A 17,994-nucleotide genomic window follows, 5' to 3' on the forward strand; every position below is an offset into this window, starting at 1 on the left:
CCGAAGGAGTGGGCCGATTGAGTCCGTATTGGAACCTCATCTAAGTCTGGTAGAAATTACACGATGTGCAAAGTATGGACCAAATCGGTTATTCCGTACAAGATTTATCGTTCGCACAAGTTTTGCGACAATTTTTGAACATTTGTGGGGGAGGTACCTGAAGGAGTGGACCTATATGACCCATCTTCGAACTTAAATCGAATCTGGACAAAATATTTCGATACCCAAAATTTGAACCGAATCGATTGATTCGTTCGAGAGTTATCGTGCGCACCAACCAGCCAGCCAGACAGACGGACAGACAGACAGACGGACGGACGGACATTGCTAGATCTACTCAAAATTGTCTGAACGGATATCGTACAAACATACTTGGGGTCTAAAACCATTATTTCGATAAGGCACATTTTTGGTCGTATCAAAGTGTAAATACCCTCTTTAGCCTAAAGGCTGAGGGTATAAATATCCCAGCAAAATTTGACGGAAGGGGTTCTTTGCGATGACGTGAATTCATGTCATCTTTTGCATTGGTTCAAAGGAAGTAGTGGAAGATCCGATCTTTTCATTAGGATTTGAACCAATGCAAAGGAAGTCGTGAAAGATCCGATCTTTTCATCAGCATTTGTACCCATTCCATCGATCCAACAGAGATGATGTTTGTGTTTTTATTTACACACCTGTTTATTTTCATTTTGGTATGTTCCAGTACTGCAAAAATCTACTCATTTTTACTATTTTTTTCGATAACATAAAGGAAAAATTGTTATCGTAGTAAAAATAAGTAGATTCTTGCAGTTTCTGGAACAGACCAACTGTCGTCGTGATGTTGTCTTACATTTCCTGCATATCAAACAACTAAAACTTCTAAACAATTGGTATTATATGAAGTCCCAACCATCGAGCTATAAATAGAATCGGACTACACACATTGCTATTTTAAAAGTTCCCTTGTCTGTTCTAAGTCTGACATAGAATGAAATCAATCAAATCTCGCTTCTTGGAATTTGAAAAAAAGTCCGAAACGAAAAGGACCAGAATCTGAAAATAAAGAAGAAACTACTTTTGGAAAGAAACAATTAAAAATAAATTAATTAAGCATAAATGGTATTTTCCAAAAAAAGTCTCTCCTCCCCGTTCGTTACATTTTGTTTTTAGAGATCCCTAAAGCAAGCCGGGTTGTAGATCCCTACATATTTCCGTCACTAAACAAAAGAGTATAAATTACCAAAATGTTGTTATAAAATAACAAAATTATAAAATAAAAGTAATTTACGAAATAAAAATACTTAAAGGAGTGCATTTGGAGTCCATGTTGAAATCTGAACTGGTGATGGGAAGATAATTGAAAAAACCTTTTGTAAGATGAAAGAATATCAGTTGCGGAGAACGGAGGAAGTAATCTTTTGCGTTGCAGCGGAGGTGATTACATTGCACTTTTGGATGTAAACTTTTGAAAAACTAAACTGATAAATTAAGTGTAGCTATTTCATGAATTCGTTTGAATTAATAAAGAGTTTTGTTTTTCATGAAAACCATATTTCAATACAGCATTTCCATTTTCCAAACAATACATGAAAATTTCATGCCAAGGGGTTGGTGAAAATGACATGCCAAAGCATTGGTTAAAATGACATGTCAAAGCATGGGTGAAAATGACGTGTCAAAGCATTGGTGAAAATGACATGTCAAATCATTGGTGGAAATGACATGCCAAAGCATTGGTGGAAATGACATGTCAACGCATTGGTTAAAATGACATGCTTAGGATCCAGAAAAGAACGTCATCTTTTGGGGTCCACGCTCATATAAAATTCATCGATGAAGATGCTAAAAAGATGACATGCTAGATCACTTGCACCCATGATTGAATGTCATCTTTGGCATCGAACATTTTGCTGGGTATCTGTTATCTACGCGAATTTCGGTAAAAAAATCTGACTATCTATCCAGAATTTTTAGACAATATTTTTATCTGCTCTTGTGCCTTGTTTTTAATGAAAAATATGGAAAGAATTGTTATCGGAGTGCGTTGTTTGCAAAAATCTTGTTATCCACAAGGTAAATATGAAAAACGTTCTCACTGATGAACCCATTCATCATAACACTCTCACTAACAGTTGTTTGTTGTTTGTTTCGTTTGTATTAACAGTTGTTTATTCAAATGTTAACAATAAATACGTAGAGAAATGAAAACACAACAATGGAAGCACGCAACCAAGATAAGATAGCCAAAAATAGTTGAAACAATTATCTATGTATTCAATTAAAGCTTATAAGGTCAACATGCTGACGATAAATTGCACATGAAGTGACAAAATTGGGTTTAATGTTAAGTATATAACATTATTGAAATATTTAGAATATAAACGAAATGCTCATTATACCAAAAACATATTGACAACAACATTCCATGAAATAGATCAGTCACTTCCTGAAATAGTGACGTACACGGATATTATCGAAAAACCATTAAATTATTATTGTTTATCTTTATTTTCATTGACAGGATAATCACTTAAATGCAACCATTACGATAAGAGAACTATCCCAAATGGCGGAAATCACCAATCCCAATTCCCCAAACTAAATGAAAATCAAATTGTTTCTAAAAATAGAATGAAGAACGATAAAAGCAATAAATGTGTGCTACAAAAAACGCTGAAGCCACAAAAAACCCCACACTCTACCGTTTTCCAAACAAACTATAGCCGGTAACTAAAAGTTGATTGACCTTAATTAAGTTCAGAGCAAACAAAGAAGTGAAAAATAAAACATTGTAGTTATATGAACAACGTATCTCCCGGCAAAAGAAAAGCATAGCACAGCCAGATGAACAATGGCGGTAAGACTTAGCTAAGGTAACATGGACACGACCAACTACAACAGTAATAATAATAGCAATTATGAAAAACCACAAGGGAAGAAACAAAATAACGTCTTCTTCTCATCCATTTTACTTACTTTAATGTTTCCACAACATATTCCGGCAAGCCCTCTGTTTTCGATAAACATAAATATCGTGTGGTTTGGCGTCCAAATAGATAATTACTTTCCCGCCACAAATCAGCATCGGCATCTTGATCATAAGTACGACTGATTGGAGTAAAATTCTTTGGACATCTGCAAAAAGAAAAACAAAGACATTATTAAGGGGTTTGGTAATTCTTGTTATCGGTTGGAAATAATTAAGTAACCCTTGTGATCGATCACAGTTTCTAAAGAAAATCTAGTTTACAGCAAGTGCTCCAATAGAAATATCGACAATAGTTTTTAAATCTTATTATTGGCAAGAATTTCGACAGAAAATCTCGTTATCGACAAGATTTTAATACAGAATTTAGTTATCGACAAGAACTTCCATAGAAAATCTTGTTATCGACAAGAGTTTCAATAAAAAATCTTGTTATCGATAAGAGTTTCTATAGAAAATCTAGTTATCGACTAGAGTTTCATAGAAATTTATATTATCGACAAGAGTTTCTATAGAAAATCTTGTTATCGACAAGAGTTTCTATAGAAAATCTTGTTATCGACAAGAGTTTCTATAGAAAATCTTGTTATCGACAAGAGTTTCTATAGAAAATCTTGTTATCGACAAGAGTTTCTATAGAAAATCTTGCTCTTGACAAGAGTTTCTATATAAAAGTTTGTTATCGACAAGAGTTTCTATATAAAAGCTTGTTATCGACAAGAGTTTAATAAGAAAATCTTGTTATCGACAGAAATTTTTATAGAAATCCCTGCAATAAACAAGAATTTCTATAGAAAATCTCGTTATCGACAAGAGTTTCTATGGAAAATCTTGTTATCGACAAAAGTTTCTATAGAAAATCTTGTTATCGGCAAGAGTTTCTATAGAAAATCTTGTTATCGACAAGAGTTTCTATAGAAAATCTTGTTATCGACAAGAGTTTCTATAGAAAATCTTGTTATCGACAAGAGTTTCTTTAGAAAATCTTCTTATCGACAAGAGTTTCTATAGAAAATCTTGTTATCGACAAGAGTTTCTATAGAAAATCTTGTTATCGACAAGAGTTTCAATAGAAAATATTGTTATCAACAAGAGTTTCTATAGAAAATCTTGTTATCGACAAGAGTTTCTATGGAAAATCTTGTTATCGACAAGAGTTTCTATAGAAAATCTTGTTATCGACAAGAGTTTCTATAGAAAATCTTGTTATCGACAAGAGTTTCTATAGAAAATCTTGTTATCGACAAGAGTTTCTATAGAAAATCTTGTTATCGACAAGAGTTTCTATAGAAAATCTTGTTATCGACAAGAGTTTCTATAGAAAATCTTGTTATCGACAAGAGTTTCTATAGAAAATCTTGTTAACGACAAGAGTTTCTATAGAAAATCTTGTTATCGACAAGAGTTTCTATAGAAAATCTTGTTATCGGCAAGAGTTTCTATAGAAAATCTTGTTATCGGCAAGAGTTTCTATAGAAAATCTTGTTATCGGCAAGAGTTTCTATAGAAAATCTTGTTATCGGCAAGAGTTTCTATAGAAAATCTTGTTATCGGCAAGAGTTTCTATAGAAAATCTTGTTATCGACAAGAGTTTCCATAGAAAATCTTGTTATCCACAGGAGTTTCTATAGAAAATCTTGTTGTCGACAAGAGTTTCTATAGAAAACCTTGCTATCGACAAGTTTTTCTATAGAACACCTTGTTATAGACAAGAGTTTCTATACATTTCTTGTTATCGACAGGAGTTTCTACAGAAAATCTTGCTATCGACAAGAGTTTCTATAGAAAATCTTGTTATCGACAAGAGTTTCTATAGAAAATCTTGTTATCGACACGAGTTTCGATAGAAACTCTTGTTATCGACAAGAGTTTCTATAGAAAATCTTGTTATCGACAAGAGCCTCAATAGAAAATCTTGTTATCGATAAGAATTTATATAGAAAACCTTATTATTGACAAGAATTGCTACGGAAAATATTGTTATCGACGAGAGTTTCTGTGGAAAAACCTGTTATCGATAAGAGCTTCAATAAAAAATCTTGTTATCGATACGAATTTTTATAGAAAATCTTGTTATCGACATCAATATCTATAGAAAATCCTGTTATCAACAAGAGTTTCTATAAAAAATCTTGTTATCGACAAGAGTTTATATAGAAAATCTTGTTATCTAGAATTTCCTGTTATCAACAAGAGCTTCTATAGAAAATCTTGTTATCGACAAGAGTTTATATAGAAAATCTTGTTATCGACAAGAGTTTGTATAGAAAATCTTGTTATCGACAAGAGTTTCTATAGAAAATCTTGTTATCGACAAGAGTTTGTATAGAAAATCTTGTTATCGACAAGAGTTTCTATAGAAAATCTTGTTATCGACAAGAGTTTCTATAGAAAATCTTGTTATCGTCAAGAGTTTCTATGGAAAATCTTGTTATCGTCAAGAGTTTCTATAGAAAATCTTGTTATCGACAAGAGTTTCTATAGAAAATCTTGTTATCGACAAGAGTTTCCATAGAAAATATTGTTATCAACAAGAGTTTCTGTAGAAAATCTTATCGACATGAGTTTCTGTAGAAAATCTTATCGACAAGAGTTTCTATAGAAAGTCTTGTTATCAACAAGAGTTTCTATAGAAAATCTTGTTATCGACAAGAGATTCTATAGAAAATATTGTTATCGACAAGAGATTCTATGAAAAATCTTGTTATCGACAAGAGTTTCTATAGAAAATCTTGTTCTCGACAAGAGTTTCTATAGAAAATCTTGTTCTCGACAAGAGTTTCTATAGAAAATCTTGTTCTCGACAAGAGTTTCTATGGAAAATATTTTTATCGATGAAATGAAATGAAATTAAGAGCTTCAATAGCAAATCTTGTTATCGATACGAACTTTTATAGAAAATCTTGTTCTCGACAAGAGTTTCTATGGAAAATCGTGTTCTCCGCAAGAGTTTCTATGGAAAATCTTTTTATCGATGAAATGAAATGAAGAGCTTCAATAGCAAATCTTGTTATCGATACGAACTTTTATAGAAAATCTTGTTATCGACAAGAATTGCTATAGAAAATCCTGTGATCAACAAGAGTTTCTATAGAAAATATTTTTATCGACAAGATTTTATATAGAAAATTTTGTTATCGACAAGTGTTTCTATAGAAAATCTTGTTATCGACAAGGATTTCTATTGAAAATATTATTATTATTGCTAAGGGTTTCTTTAGAAAAGCATGTTATCGACAAGAGATTCTATAAAAAATCTTACTATCGGCAAGAGTTTCTAAATTAAATCTTTTTAACGACAAGAGTTTCTTTAGAAAGTATTGTTATCGAAAAGAGTTTCTATAGCAAATATTATTATCGCAAGATTGTCTAATTAAAAACTTATTTTCTTTTAATATTTCTATAGAAAATCTTATAATCTTTATAATTTACCATTATTTGCTTGCCATTCCCAATTTATTTATTTCAACTTATGTATTAATCAAAATCAATTAATATTTCTAATGCTAACTTACTTTTCATAGTCTTCGACAATGTGCAGTGATGTGATTGGTCGATTGTCTGGCAGAAAATTCATTATCGATGTGATCACATTCTTTGAAGCTGTCGTTGAGCCGATGCTGCCGCCTCCTCCCACTGTTGTCGATGTCTGTAGCAGTGGTGAATTGGGTGCTATTAAGGGTCCATTACTGGCGCCCGATTGTATATGTTTCCCCGCTTTATTCATATCTTTACTGAATACGAATAAAGCGTCTGTTTTGGTAGCCAGCTTGATGGAGATGGCTGCGTTGCCGAGCAGCAAACGGCGGGCAAATAAACGAAAAACACAAACAATTCAATTATCAGTGACTTTCACCTATATTTCCGTTCAGGCCAATGGTTGGTGTATTCTTTTTTGTTGTTATTGTTTTTGTAGCGATACCCAAAGCTGGCTTGCGTTGAAGAGGCTATAAAAAAAACACAGAGAAAAAAAAAAACAAATAAAAAATTTAATAAAGTTATTTAAATATTAGTCACAAGTTTTAAAAACAGAAGATCTACAACAACATCAACAAATTTGGAAGGGAGTAGTAATATTTTTTCCTCTGCAATTATGGCAAAAGCTGCATTAAATTATGGCAATCTCGCCACAGATTTTGTTGGTTTATTTACTTTTTTTGTAAACGAAATGAGATATCTGCTTATTCAAGATACGTTTGTCATCTGTTTTGTTTGTTCGATTATTCAACAATTTTTGTTTACAGAAAATGTTTTTTTGCATTCCGTGGCACTTAGGAAATGTGAGAATACTGCAAATTAATTCCGAAAGTCTATACATATTTGATTTGTTGTTTATTGAACTTAAAAAAACTGCAAAACTGGTACGTTTTCATATTGGTGGTCTAAAAATGCTGAAGCCCATGCGAAATAATCATGTTTCTTTGAATCAGATTACAAAAATGCAAGTATTTTAAATGGGAAGAGTATAAAGTGTAAAGCCTTCAACCGTTTCCATAGCACATATTTATATCGACAATAAATTCAATAAGTTTGTAATCGACAGTAATTTCTATAGCAAATCTTGTCTTCAACAACAATTTATATAGAGAATCTTGTTATCGACAAGAGTTTCTATAGAACATCTTGTTATCGACAAGAGTTTATGTAGAAAATATTGGTATCGCCAAGAGTTGCTAAGGAAAATCGTGTTATCGACAAGAGTTTCTATAGAAAATCATGCTATCGACAATGGGTTCTATCAAAAATCATTTTATCGACAAGAGTTTCTATAGAAAATCTTCCTATCGACAATGGCTTTGATCGAAAATCATATTTTCGACAAGAGTTTCTATAGAAAATCTAGTTATCGACAAGAGTTTTTATAGAAAATCTTGTTGTCGGCAAGAGTTTCTATAGATAATTTTATTATCGACAAGAGTTTCTACAGATCTTGTCATCGACAAGAGATTCTACCGAAAATCTTGTTATCGACGAGTGTTTCTATAGAAAACCTTGTTATTGATAAGAATTCCACCGAAAACCTTATTGACAAAAGATTCTGTATGAAACCTTATTAACGATAAGAGTATTTAAAGAAATTCTTGTTATCGAAATTAATTTCTATAGAAATTTTTATAATCGGCATATATATTTCTTCTTAAATTTATGTATACGAATGTGTTATCGACAGTAATTTCTATAGAATGTTTTGTTATTGACAAGAATTTCTATAGAAATTTTTGTTGTCGTCAAGTGATTAAAAAGAATATTGCGTTATCAAGAAGAATTTCTGTAAAAAACTTGTTATGGACAAGAATTTCTTAAAATATAATAAATATCGTGACCGACAACTATTTCTACAGAAAATCTTGTTATCGACAAGAATTTCTGTAAAAATCTTGTTATCGACAAGAATTTCTTTAAAAATCTTGTTATCGACAAGAATTGTTATAGTATTTCATATTACTGCTAAGAGTTTCTATAGAAAATCTTGTTATAGAGAAGAGTTTCTATAGAAGGTCTTGCTATCGACAAGAGTTTCTGTAGAAAAGCTTGTTATCGGCATGAGTTTGTATAGAAAATCTTGTTATCGCCAAGAGTTTCTATTAAAAATCCTGTTATCTGCATGAAAATTTCTATGGGAAATCTTGTTATCAGAGTTTCTATAAAAATTCCTGTTTAAGATAAGAGTATATGTAGAAATTCAGTTACCGACTAGAGTTTCTATAGAAAATCTTGCTATCGACAAGACTTTCCATAAAATGTTTTGTTATCGGCAAGAACTTCTAAAGAAGGTCTTGCAATCGATAAGAATTTCTGTAGAAAGTCGTTTTATCGATAGGATTTTCTATAGAAAATCTTGTTATCGACAAGAGCTTCTATAGAAAATACTGTTATCGGCAGGAGTTTATTTAGAAAAAACTTGTTATCGACAAGAAAATCTGCAGTAAATCTCGTTATCGACAAAAGCTTCTGAAGAAAATATCGTTATCGACAAAAGCTTCTATAGAAAATCTTGTTATCGCCGCGAAATTCTATAGAAAAATATTTAATCAACAAGAGTTTCTCTAGAAATTGTTTTTATCGACAAGAATTTCTATAGAAAAGATTGTAATCGATAAGAGTTTCTATAGAAAATCTTGTTATCGACAAGAGTTTCTAGAGAAAACTTGTTATCGACAATAGTTTCTATAGAAAACTTGTTATCGACAATAGTTTCCATAGAAAATCTTGTTATCGACAAGAAGTTTTAGAAAAAATCCTGTTATCGACAAGAGTTTCTATAGAAAAATCTTGTTATGGCCAAGAGTTTCTATAGAAAATTTTGTTATCGCCAATAGTTTCTTTCTATAGGAAATCTTGCTATCGACAATAGTATCTATAGAAAATCTTCTTATCGACAAGAGTTTCTAGAGAAAACTTGTTATCGACAATAGTTTCCATAGAAAATCTTGTTATCGACAAGAATTTTTACAAAAAATCCTGTTATCGACAAGAGTTTCTATAGAAAAATCTTGTTATGGCCAAGAGTTTCTATAGAAAATTTTGTTATCGCCAATAGTTTCTTTCTATAGAAAATCTTGCTATCGACAATAGTTTCTATAGAAAATCTTCTTATCGACAAGAGTTTCTATAGGAAATCTTGTTATTGACAAGAGTTTCTATAGAAAATCTTGTTATCGACAAGAGTTTCTATAGAAAATTTTGTTATCACCAATAGTTTCTACAGAAAATCTTGTTATCACCAAGAGTTTTTATAGAAAATCTTGTTATCGACAATAGTTTCTATAGAAAATCTTGTTATCGACAAGAATTTTTACAAAAAATCCTGTTATCGACAAGAGTTTCTATAGAAAAATCTTCTAGATTTTTCTATAGAAAATTTTGTTATCGCCAATAGTTTCTTTCTATAGAAAATCTTGTTATCGATAAGAGTTTCTATAGAAAATCTTGTTATCGACAAGAGTTTCTAGAGAATACTTGTTATCGACAATAGTTTCTATAGAAAATCTTGTTATCGATAAGAATTTTTACAAAAAATCCTGTTATCGACAAGAGTTTCTATAGAAAAATCTTGTTATGGCCAAGAGTTTCTATAGAAAATTTTGTTATCGCCATTAGTTTCTTTCTATAGAAAATCTTGTTATCACCAAGAGTTTCCATAGAAAATCTTGTTATCACCAAGAGTTTCTATAGAATACTTGTTATCGACAATAGTTTCTATAGAAAATCTTGTTATCGACAAGAATTTTTACAAAAAATCTTGTTATCGACAAGAGTTTCTATAGAAAATTTTGTTATCACCAATAGTTTCTATAGAAAATCTTGTTATCACCAAGAGTTTTTATAGAAAATCTTGTTATCGACAATAGTTTCTATAGAAAATCTTGTTATCGACAAGAATTTTTACAAAAAATCCTGTTATCGACAAGAGTTCCTATAGAAAAATCTTCTAGATTTTTCTATAGAAAATTTTGTTATCGCCAATAGTTTCTTTCTATAGAAAATCTTGTTATCGATAAGAGTTTCTATAGAAAATCTTGTTATCGACAAGAGTTTCTAGAGAATACTTGTTATCGACAATAGTTTCTATAGAAAATCTTGTTATCGATAAGAATTTTTACAAAAAATCCTGTTATCGACAAGAGTTTCTATAGAAAAATCTTGTTATGGCCAAGAGTTTCTATAGAAAATTTTGTTATCGTCATTAGTTTCTTTCTATAGAAAATCTTGTTATCACCAAGAGTTTCCATAGAAAATCTTGTTATCACCAAGAGTTTCTATAGAAAATCCTGTTATCAATCCTGTTATCTATAGAAAATGTTGTTATCGACAAGAATTTTTATACAAAATATTGTTATTGACAAGAAGTTTCTATAGAAAATCTTGTTATCGACAAGAGTTTCTACAGAAAATATTGTTATCGACAAGAGTTTTTATACAACGTTATTTTCTATGTTCTGTATGTATGTCATCGACAAGAATTCTATATAAAGTCTTGTTATCGAGAAGAATTTCTATAGACAATCTTGCTATCGACAAAAGTTTCTATAGAAAATCTTGTTATCGACAAGAGTTTCTATAGAAAATCTTGTTATCGACAAGAATTTTTACAAAAAATCCTGTTATCGACAAGAGTTTCTATAGAAAAATCTTGTTATGGCCAAGAGTTTCTATAGAAAATTTTGTTATCGCCAATAGTTTCTTTCTATAGAAAATCTTGTTATCGATAAGAGTTTCTATAGAAAATATTGTTATCGACAAGAGTTTCTAGAGAAAACTTGTTATCGACAAGAGCTTCTATAGAAAATCTTGTTATCGACAAGAGCTTCTATAGAAAATCTTGTTATCGGCAAAAGTTTCTGTAGAAAACCTTGTTATCGGAAAGAGTTTCTATCGGATATCATGTTATCGACAAGACTTTCGATAGAATATCTCATATCGACAAGAGTTTTTATAGAAAATCTTGTTATCCACAAGACTTCTATAAAAAGTCTGCTATCGCCAAGAGTTTCTATAGATCATTTTGTTATTGGTAGAATATCTTGTCATCGCAAAAATAATTTCCAACATTCCTCACAAAAAATTTCACTGAGAATCATGTTATCGAGTTTACCAAATGTTTCTATGAAAACAAAGCACTCATTAACAGAGATTTTAAATGGTTCCAACGTATCCAAACTTAATCATTCTTTGTTACAAAATAATAAAAGTTTGGCGACCAAACAAAGAACACCTCAAGTCAATATCCACTTTACTTTTTGTTATGGTTTATCGCCAAGATATTTGTTTGGAGTTCATCGCGTCCATCGTCTATTCATGGAAAGTGATGGTGGCAGTGAAGATGAGTGATTAGTGGTGGCTGCGATGCTGCCTGCACTTGTTTGTTGGTATGTCTGGACAAAGAGTCTGTTTTATTTCAAACAACACAAATTGTACAACTTTCGTTATTTGTTTGGAATTTTTGTCTGCCAATTTTTTTTATTTTATTCAGTATGTTCTTTGTTATTTTCTTTGTGGAATGCAGTTGGTTGGTTTACTGCGGTTATTGTCGTGGCGCTCATTTGAAAACAACGACCTCTTGTCATAATCATCAGCAGCATCAACAAATAAAATAAAAAACTACAAAAAACTGCAAGAGTCGTTGATTGCTGCAACACCGACTGCCAGATAAATATTAGGGGGTTGTCCCCCGAAGACTCAGGAATCTTAGTAATATTTTTGTCGGTTGGTTTTGCAATTTTTTCTGTTATCAAAGTGCTGATAATTTGTTTTTATTTTATAAGGGTCATACATTTTCCTTATAAAGAAGGGAAGGTAAATCCCACAAATATCTGAATTTCGGGGAATTTTTATTTAATATGTAGTAGTTACTCACCAATTGCTGGGGTAAATCCATGATACAACTGTTGTACCATGGGTAAAGCCGAAAGTGTTAAAAACACAATCAAATATTAGCTTCGTTCCAGAACTATAAAGTTTATTTTTCCCCCAAAATGCTCACTTCTCTTTGAACAAAAATGGCGCCGAATAGATTTCTCTTTAGAAACTTTTTTACATGGCATACATATGTGGGCATTTAAAAATATATTGGTCCTTCGAGTAAAATTTCATGATCGTTTATGTCATTTGATAACCTCAAACATTAAAATAAAGTGATGCCCATATTTTTAAATTTGAATTTATGAAATGCATCTGGAAATTTCATTATGTTTTTTTAAATTTCTGGTTTCGACTTCTATACATATATTTTTTATTTACATCGCCAATAAATTTCAACAAACATAAACATTTCGTCCTATAAATGAAAACCACAAATATGCTGAGCACATAGAAATTCTTTGCAAGAACTATGAACTTTCGGTAAATGAACGAAGAATAGTGCAAGCAAGCAATTGCAGCAATTGTTACTTGCTTGCTCGAAGAGGCTGCCATCGATGCTATGAAAGAGTAGGCAAACAAAACTTAAACAATTTGTTATAGCCACTGACAAGTTGGCCTCTTTTTTTCTTACTAAGAGCTCTTGGAATTTCTGCAATAGAATAAAAAAGAAAGAAAAAACCTGCAGCATACCACCATGAGACCATGAGTCAGTCTGGTGGTGTCTACACTTGGGGTGTACGTACATAGCATTTCCGTGTTAACTTTTACTTTTTATTCTTCTTGTTTAATTGAGCAGCACATAATGAAATTAAGATAATATTACCTAAGAATGTGTAAAAGTTGTTTTTGGTTTTGTGTGTTTTATTAGGTTCTTTTTTTCGAAAGCTGTCGAGTGCCTGTGAAGAAATGTAATTCATTGCTGTTTTATGGTTATTTGCCCGCTATAGATATATTTATAGATTTTTCTTAATTTCAAGAAAATTTTCAGGCAAATGTATATTTTCCATTAGCATTCGAATTCGGGGAAAACAATATTTAACTACTATAAAATATAGTAGGAGGCGGATGACCGTACTAATTTGTTCTAGATCTAGGGAATTCATTTGTGATTAAACCTGTTCCGGAACGGATTAGTACGATCACCTGCCTCAGGGAAATTTATTTTCCCCGCAGACAAAAAACTGACTATGGGGGTGTTCCCCTAAAACAAAAAACACAATATGAAGAAAGTTGGACAATGTGAAAAAGTTACGGTACAGGTCCTAATAAACCCAGTACCGGCGGGTGATGTTGATCTGCCTACGAGTCACACCCCGTCGTCATCATGCGATCGTGAGCAAATCTCTCCCACAGGTGTGGGTGCCTTGGCACCTGTGGTCGAAGGGAGGAAGAGACTGAGAAGCTAAGGGGAAGTTCATGCTCGTCCCAGCCTTCAGATACAGGTAGCGACTCAGACTCCAAATCCGATAGCGAAAGCAAAAATAATATAACCGTCATGGAAATCCCAGAAAAGGAGGAGGTCCACAAGATGGTAGACGAAGTGAGCGACGCAAGTTCAACGACGCAAGTTCAGGAAGCAACGGGCAAGCAGGATGCTCCCACAGGGATCATGAACACTCCCTCCACTTCTTCGGAAGCGGCGAAGAGGATCAGATCCCCCGAAAAAAGCCGACGAAGAAGAAAAAGAGCTCCACATCCCCAAACGTCTCGAGTGCACCGCGTCAAGTACCACGCAAAGGAGACTGTTCCGAGAATCCTTTGGCAGAGGGCGACAAAGTCAGCTCGAACGTGAAGAAGGTGGGCCCAGCCGCGGAATCGACTGCAGGGCCTGGGGATTCTGCGAAGAAATCCCGGACCCGGCAGAAGAGGAAGAGGGCTGCGGAGACTGGTAGAGAGCCGCCATCTTACGCCAAGGTAGCCAAGAAACGCTATAGGGACGAACTCTGCTATGCAGTTATCGATACCAATAGAGGTTCCGGAAAGCTACCCAAAGACCATCTTCCAGCAATTGAGGAAATGGTCAACAATAAGATATTGGATCACATAATGATTGGAGGTGATCCAATTCAAATTATCAGCAGCGAAGTCAAAGGGGACGTGATGGTGTTCCAATTTGTCCAGCATGCAAACGTTGCCGCCCTCTAGGGTATTATCAGCAGCATAATACCTCCATGGGAAAGCGGCAAATTAAAGTTGGTGAGGAAAGACCAAATTCCTCAACTAACAAAAACTTCGGTATTCGTCAGAGGATGTGGCAGCAAGTTCGAGACGGAACGCATGCTCGAAGTCTTTGGTCGCCAAAACAAGGACTTGGACGTGAAGAGATGGGAGGTCTTCCACAGGGAGGAATTGACCATCTCTCCATGGCTATTCTGACAAAGACTAAGGGCAGGGCTTTCTACATCTACAACGCTGTCCGCTTCAAAGCAGGAAAGGCGGTAATCGGCGAAAGCGAGGAAGCCAAACAAAATAGCGAAGAGGTTCTACCTCCCAGCAAAAATGAAAAGGGAGTCGATGCCGTAATCACCGACTCTCAAGAAGCCCGTTTACTGGAGGACCAATGATTGAGGTCATCCAGATAAACCTCCATCGGAGCGAGACGGCAACCATGGCCCTGATGGAGCAAATCAATACAGGTAAAATCCATATTGGCTTGATCCAGGAACCTTGGACTATTCAGAACAAGGTCTCTGGACTAAACCATATAAACTACCAACTGTTTTATGCAAATACGGGGTCTCGACCGAGAACCTCCAGAGTTGTCAACATCGGACGCAACTGTGCTGAAGCTGGGGAATGGCAATATATACCTTGCGTCAGTATATTTACCGTTCGACTCGCCGACACTACCACCTACGTCGGAGCTGCAGCGGTTGGTGAGGTAAGCAAAACAAACAGGTAACGAAGTACTAGTAGGTAGCGATGCTAACTCACACCACATTGCGTGGGGTAGTACTAATCCTAACAAAATGGGCGATTAGCGAGTAGCGATTTTGGCTGTTTAAGGAAGCGATTGTAGCGATTTTTACGCAACATTGTTTTCTGTAATCACTTTTAAAGCAAACAAAACATTGTATATTGTGCAGCGAGTGAAATATTCATACATTTAGAGGCAAGATAGTGTTCAAAACTACAGAAAAGCATGGGAATTGAGATATTTTTTTGAAGAAATGGATGTGCGATTTTTTTAAATTTCTCTCTTTCGGTGTAACAGTTGATAATTTCTACCGTCAGTGGAGATTTGTGGTGGTTTTTAACACAACTTTTCTGTAGCATCCCTGTTGGCATCCCTGTTCTGGACAAGAAAATTACCAATTGCTTTTACCGGGATTTTGAACTGATTTCGTAGTCTGGCATGGTGTATATGACTTGACACCCTCAGTCTTCACTTCCACCCTGACTGCAACTAAAATGGACAATGACAACTGTTATCTTACTACTGTCGCCATAAGCTACTACAGTGATCCATTGATGATGGATGTAGAGGAAGCCATTGATGGACACTACAATGATCTATCTTTCCTACCCCATTCCCGATATTTTATTAAAACAGTTGGAAAGGATGCTTAATCGTGCTTTTTCATTGGTTCGGACTTAAAAGCGTCCGAAAATACGGCAAGTCATTGGATCCGGAAATGCCTGTCGAGACCCCTATGAGGTTAACGGCTGCGGTAACCTCCTGTTCTAGTACCAGGATGTATTCGAATGTAATGACACAATCATAACCTGGGCAGATTGAGGAGGTGTCGATGCCAGCCATCGGAAACCACCTCCACCTCAAAAGTGAATCCGAACGTACAGTTGTACCGCAACTTGGGAAGGTTGAGCAGATCTCATCCCATTAGATTCCTCTTCCAACACAAAAGCCAAGTCTTCGACCTAAATGTGTTCAACAAAGGCAAAAAAAATGTGAAGACTGTACCAAAAAACTATGCAACACACCTGGCTCACTTGGCAAACCACGTACCACGGTGATGATGAAGAAAATGTAGATGGTGGGCAGAGAGAAACTAAGAAAAAGAAGCTGCAAATGCGAAAAGGCGGAACATTGATGGGTCTGTGACAGCGTCGACCTCGTCAAACACCATGACTTGAGGTCCGCCTGACTATTTATAATCACGGTTCCTTTGAGCCTTGGTTCAAGTTTTCTAACCCTTTCGACCGCTTTCCTGATAACAAGAATCTCCGCTTGAAAGCCGCTGGCAGTTATCGTTAAGCTTGCATGAGAATTTTATCTAAGACCCGATTATACATATTGACACGCCGCATAGAAGAGGTCAAAATTCCGTAATTTGACAACTGGTAACGTTAAGGACCTTCGTATGTCCAACGTAGCTTCAAAGTAGTCCTAGATGCTTGGAAATGAAGCAGTATATCCAGAGGTTCGAGATCCATAATCATATGCAAAACATTATGAGAGGTGCTTTTGATTGATCCGGATGTCTGTGTTGACGCGACCCTTTGCACACTTGATATCTTGAACAGGTGTGTGTCAACATATGTTAGAATGGGTAGTACCACATTTACATACATCAAGCTGTTGTCGATATAGATTCTCGTTTTGACCGCATCTTATATTCCTTTATATTCGGCTCAACTGATAATCCAATGAAACTTCGTGCAATACAGTTAGTGTGAAATTGGGAAGTTTGCGCCTTCTGGTGAAAAGTACACGTTTCTTCTATGCCGGGTATACCCCAAAAAACCAACCGGCAATGCACCGATAGGTTAGGATGGGTAACATGCATCCAGTGTATGATATACCACTATACCACAGGCATGAATAGAGCGCCATAAGACCTTTCTTTGTCAGCTCCTCAATGTTCCTTTTCAAGCTCAAGCGGTGGTACAGGATCATTCTAATGTATTTACCTTCGAAAAAGAGCGCCAATCAAGGTTCGTCCAACACTGGTAGCTCTTAATTAGGAACTTTGCACTTCCTGGTGTAAAATAAAAGTTCCATCATTTTCGGGTTTACCCCTAGACCACCAGACAAGACCACATCCAAAGGAGTTCTTTAAGGAGTAAGACCTTTCTCTGTCCGCTTCGAATAAAACTTTGTTTACGCATTCTGAGGTAAAGTAGAAGTTCCGTTTCTGCCGGATTTACCCTAAGACCATTGTCATTATAGCCAATGTGTCATCCTATGATTGAAGTCCTATTTTGGGATCTCATCTGTAAGCTTTGCTAACAAGACTTTTACAGGATATGGTCTTTTCATTTGAGTTACCTATCCAAGATAACTCCCAGATATTTATCTTCATTAAAAATCGTTATTGTCTTATTTAGGAAAACTGGTTGCTCTGGTTGCTTTTCTAGTATAATAATCCATGTGAACCCGGTCACGTTTAGACCTCTTGGTCTAGCCCAGCTGTAAGCTATGTTTAGACCGTTTCGTCGACATAGAGAACAGATTCAAATCCTTCTTTGGTAAAGTTTCTTACCATAAATAGTCTATTATGGTAGTAACCCACAAGAGAGGTGATAAGGGGGGTCCTGGTTTCCACTAACACTAGATTTCGCACACCTCCGCTGCCATTGCACCTCACACAATCACAGAAACAATCGCCACATCACTCGTCTTGCATGCGACCCAAAAATATATATTTTTTGCGGGGTAGGAGGTAAAAATTAATTTCTACATATTGGAAGGCTTTGCC

The 17,994-nt window shown here is 34.6% G+C and overlaps 1 protein-coding gene across 2 annotated transcripts in view; it reads right to left on the bottom strand.

Annotated features, from left to right (window-relative positions):
* The window catches only part of Mvb12 (multivesicular body subunit 12-like Mvb12), a 50,592-nt gene that overhangs the window by 8,275 nt on the left and 24,323 nt on the right, over positions 1-17,994 (bottom strand). For both annotated transcript variants that reach the window (XM_073972036.1, XM_073972035.1), the window contains exons 2-3: positions 6,487-6,918; positions 2,962-3,120 (exon numbers count right to left, since the gene is read on the bottom strand). In XM_073972036.1, the coding sequence (XP_073828137.1) occupies positions 2,962-3,120; positions 6,487-6,698 (371 nt within the window). In that variant the 5' untranslated portion in view covers positions 6,699-6,918. The remainder of the gene's footprint in view (positions 1-2,961; positions 3,121-6,486; positions 6,919-17,994) is intronic.

Source organism: Musca autumnalis, unplaced genomic scaffold (assembly GCF_047663935.1).
Source record: "Musca autumnalis isolate F117 unplaced genomic scaffold, ASM4766393v1 scaffold_3, whole genome shotgun sequence".
Classification (NCBI taxonomy): domain Eukaryota; kingdom Metazoa; phylum Arthropoda; class Insecta; order Diptera; family Muscidae; genus Musca; species Musca autumnalis.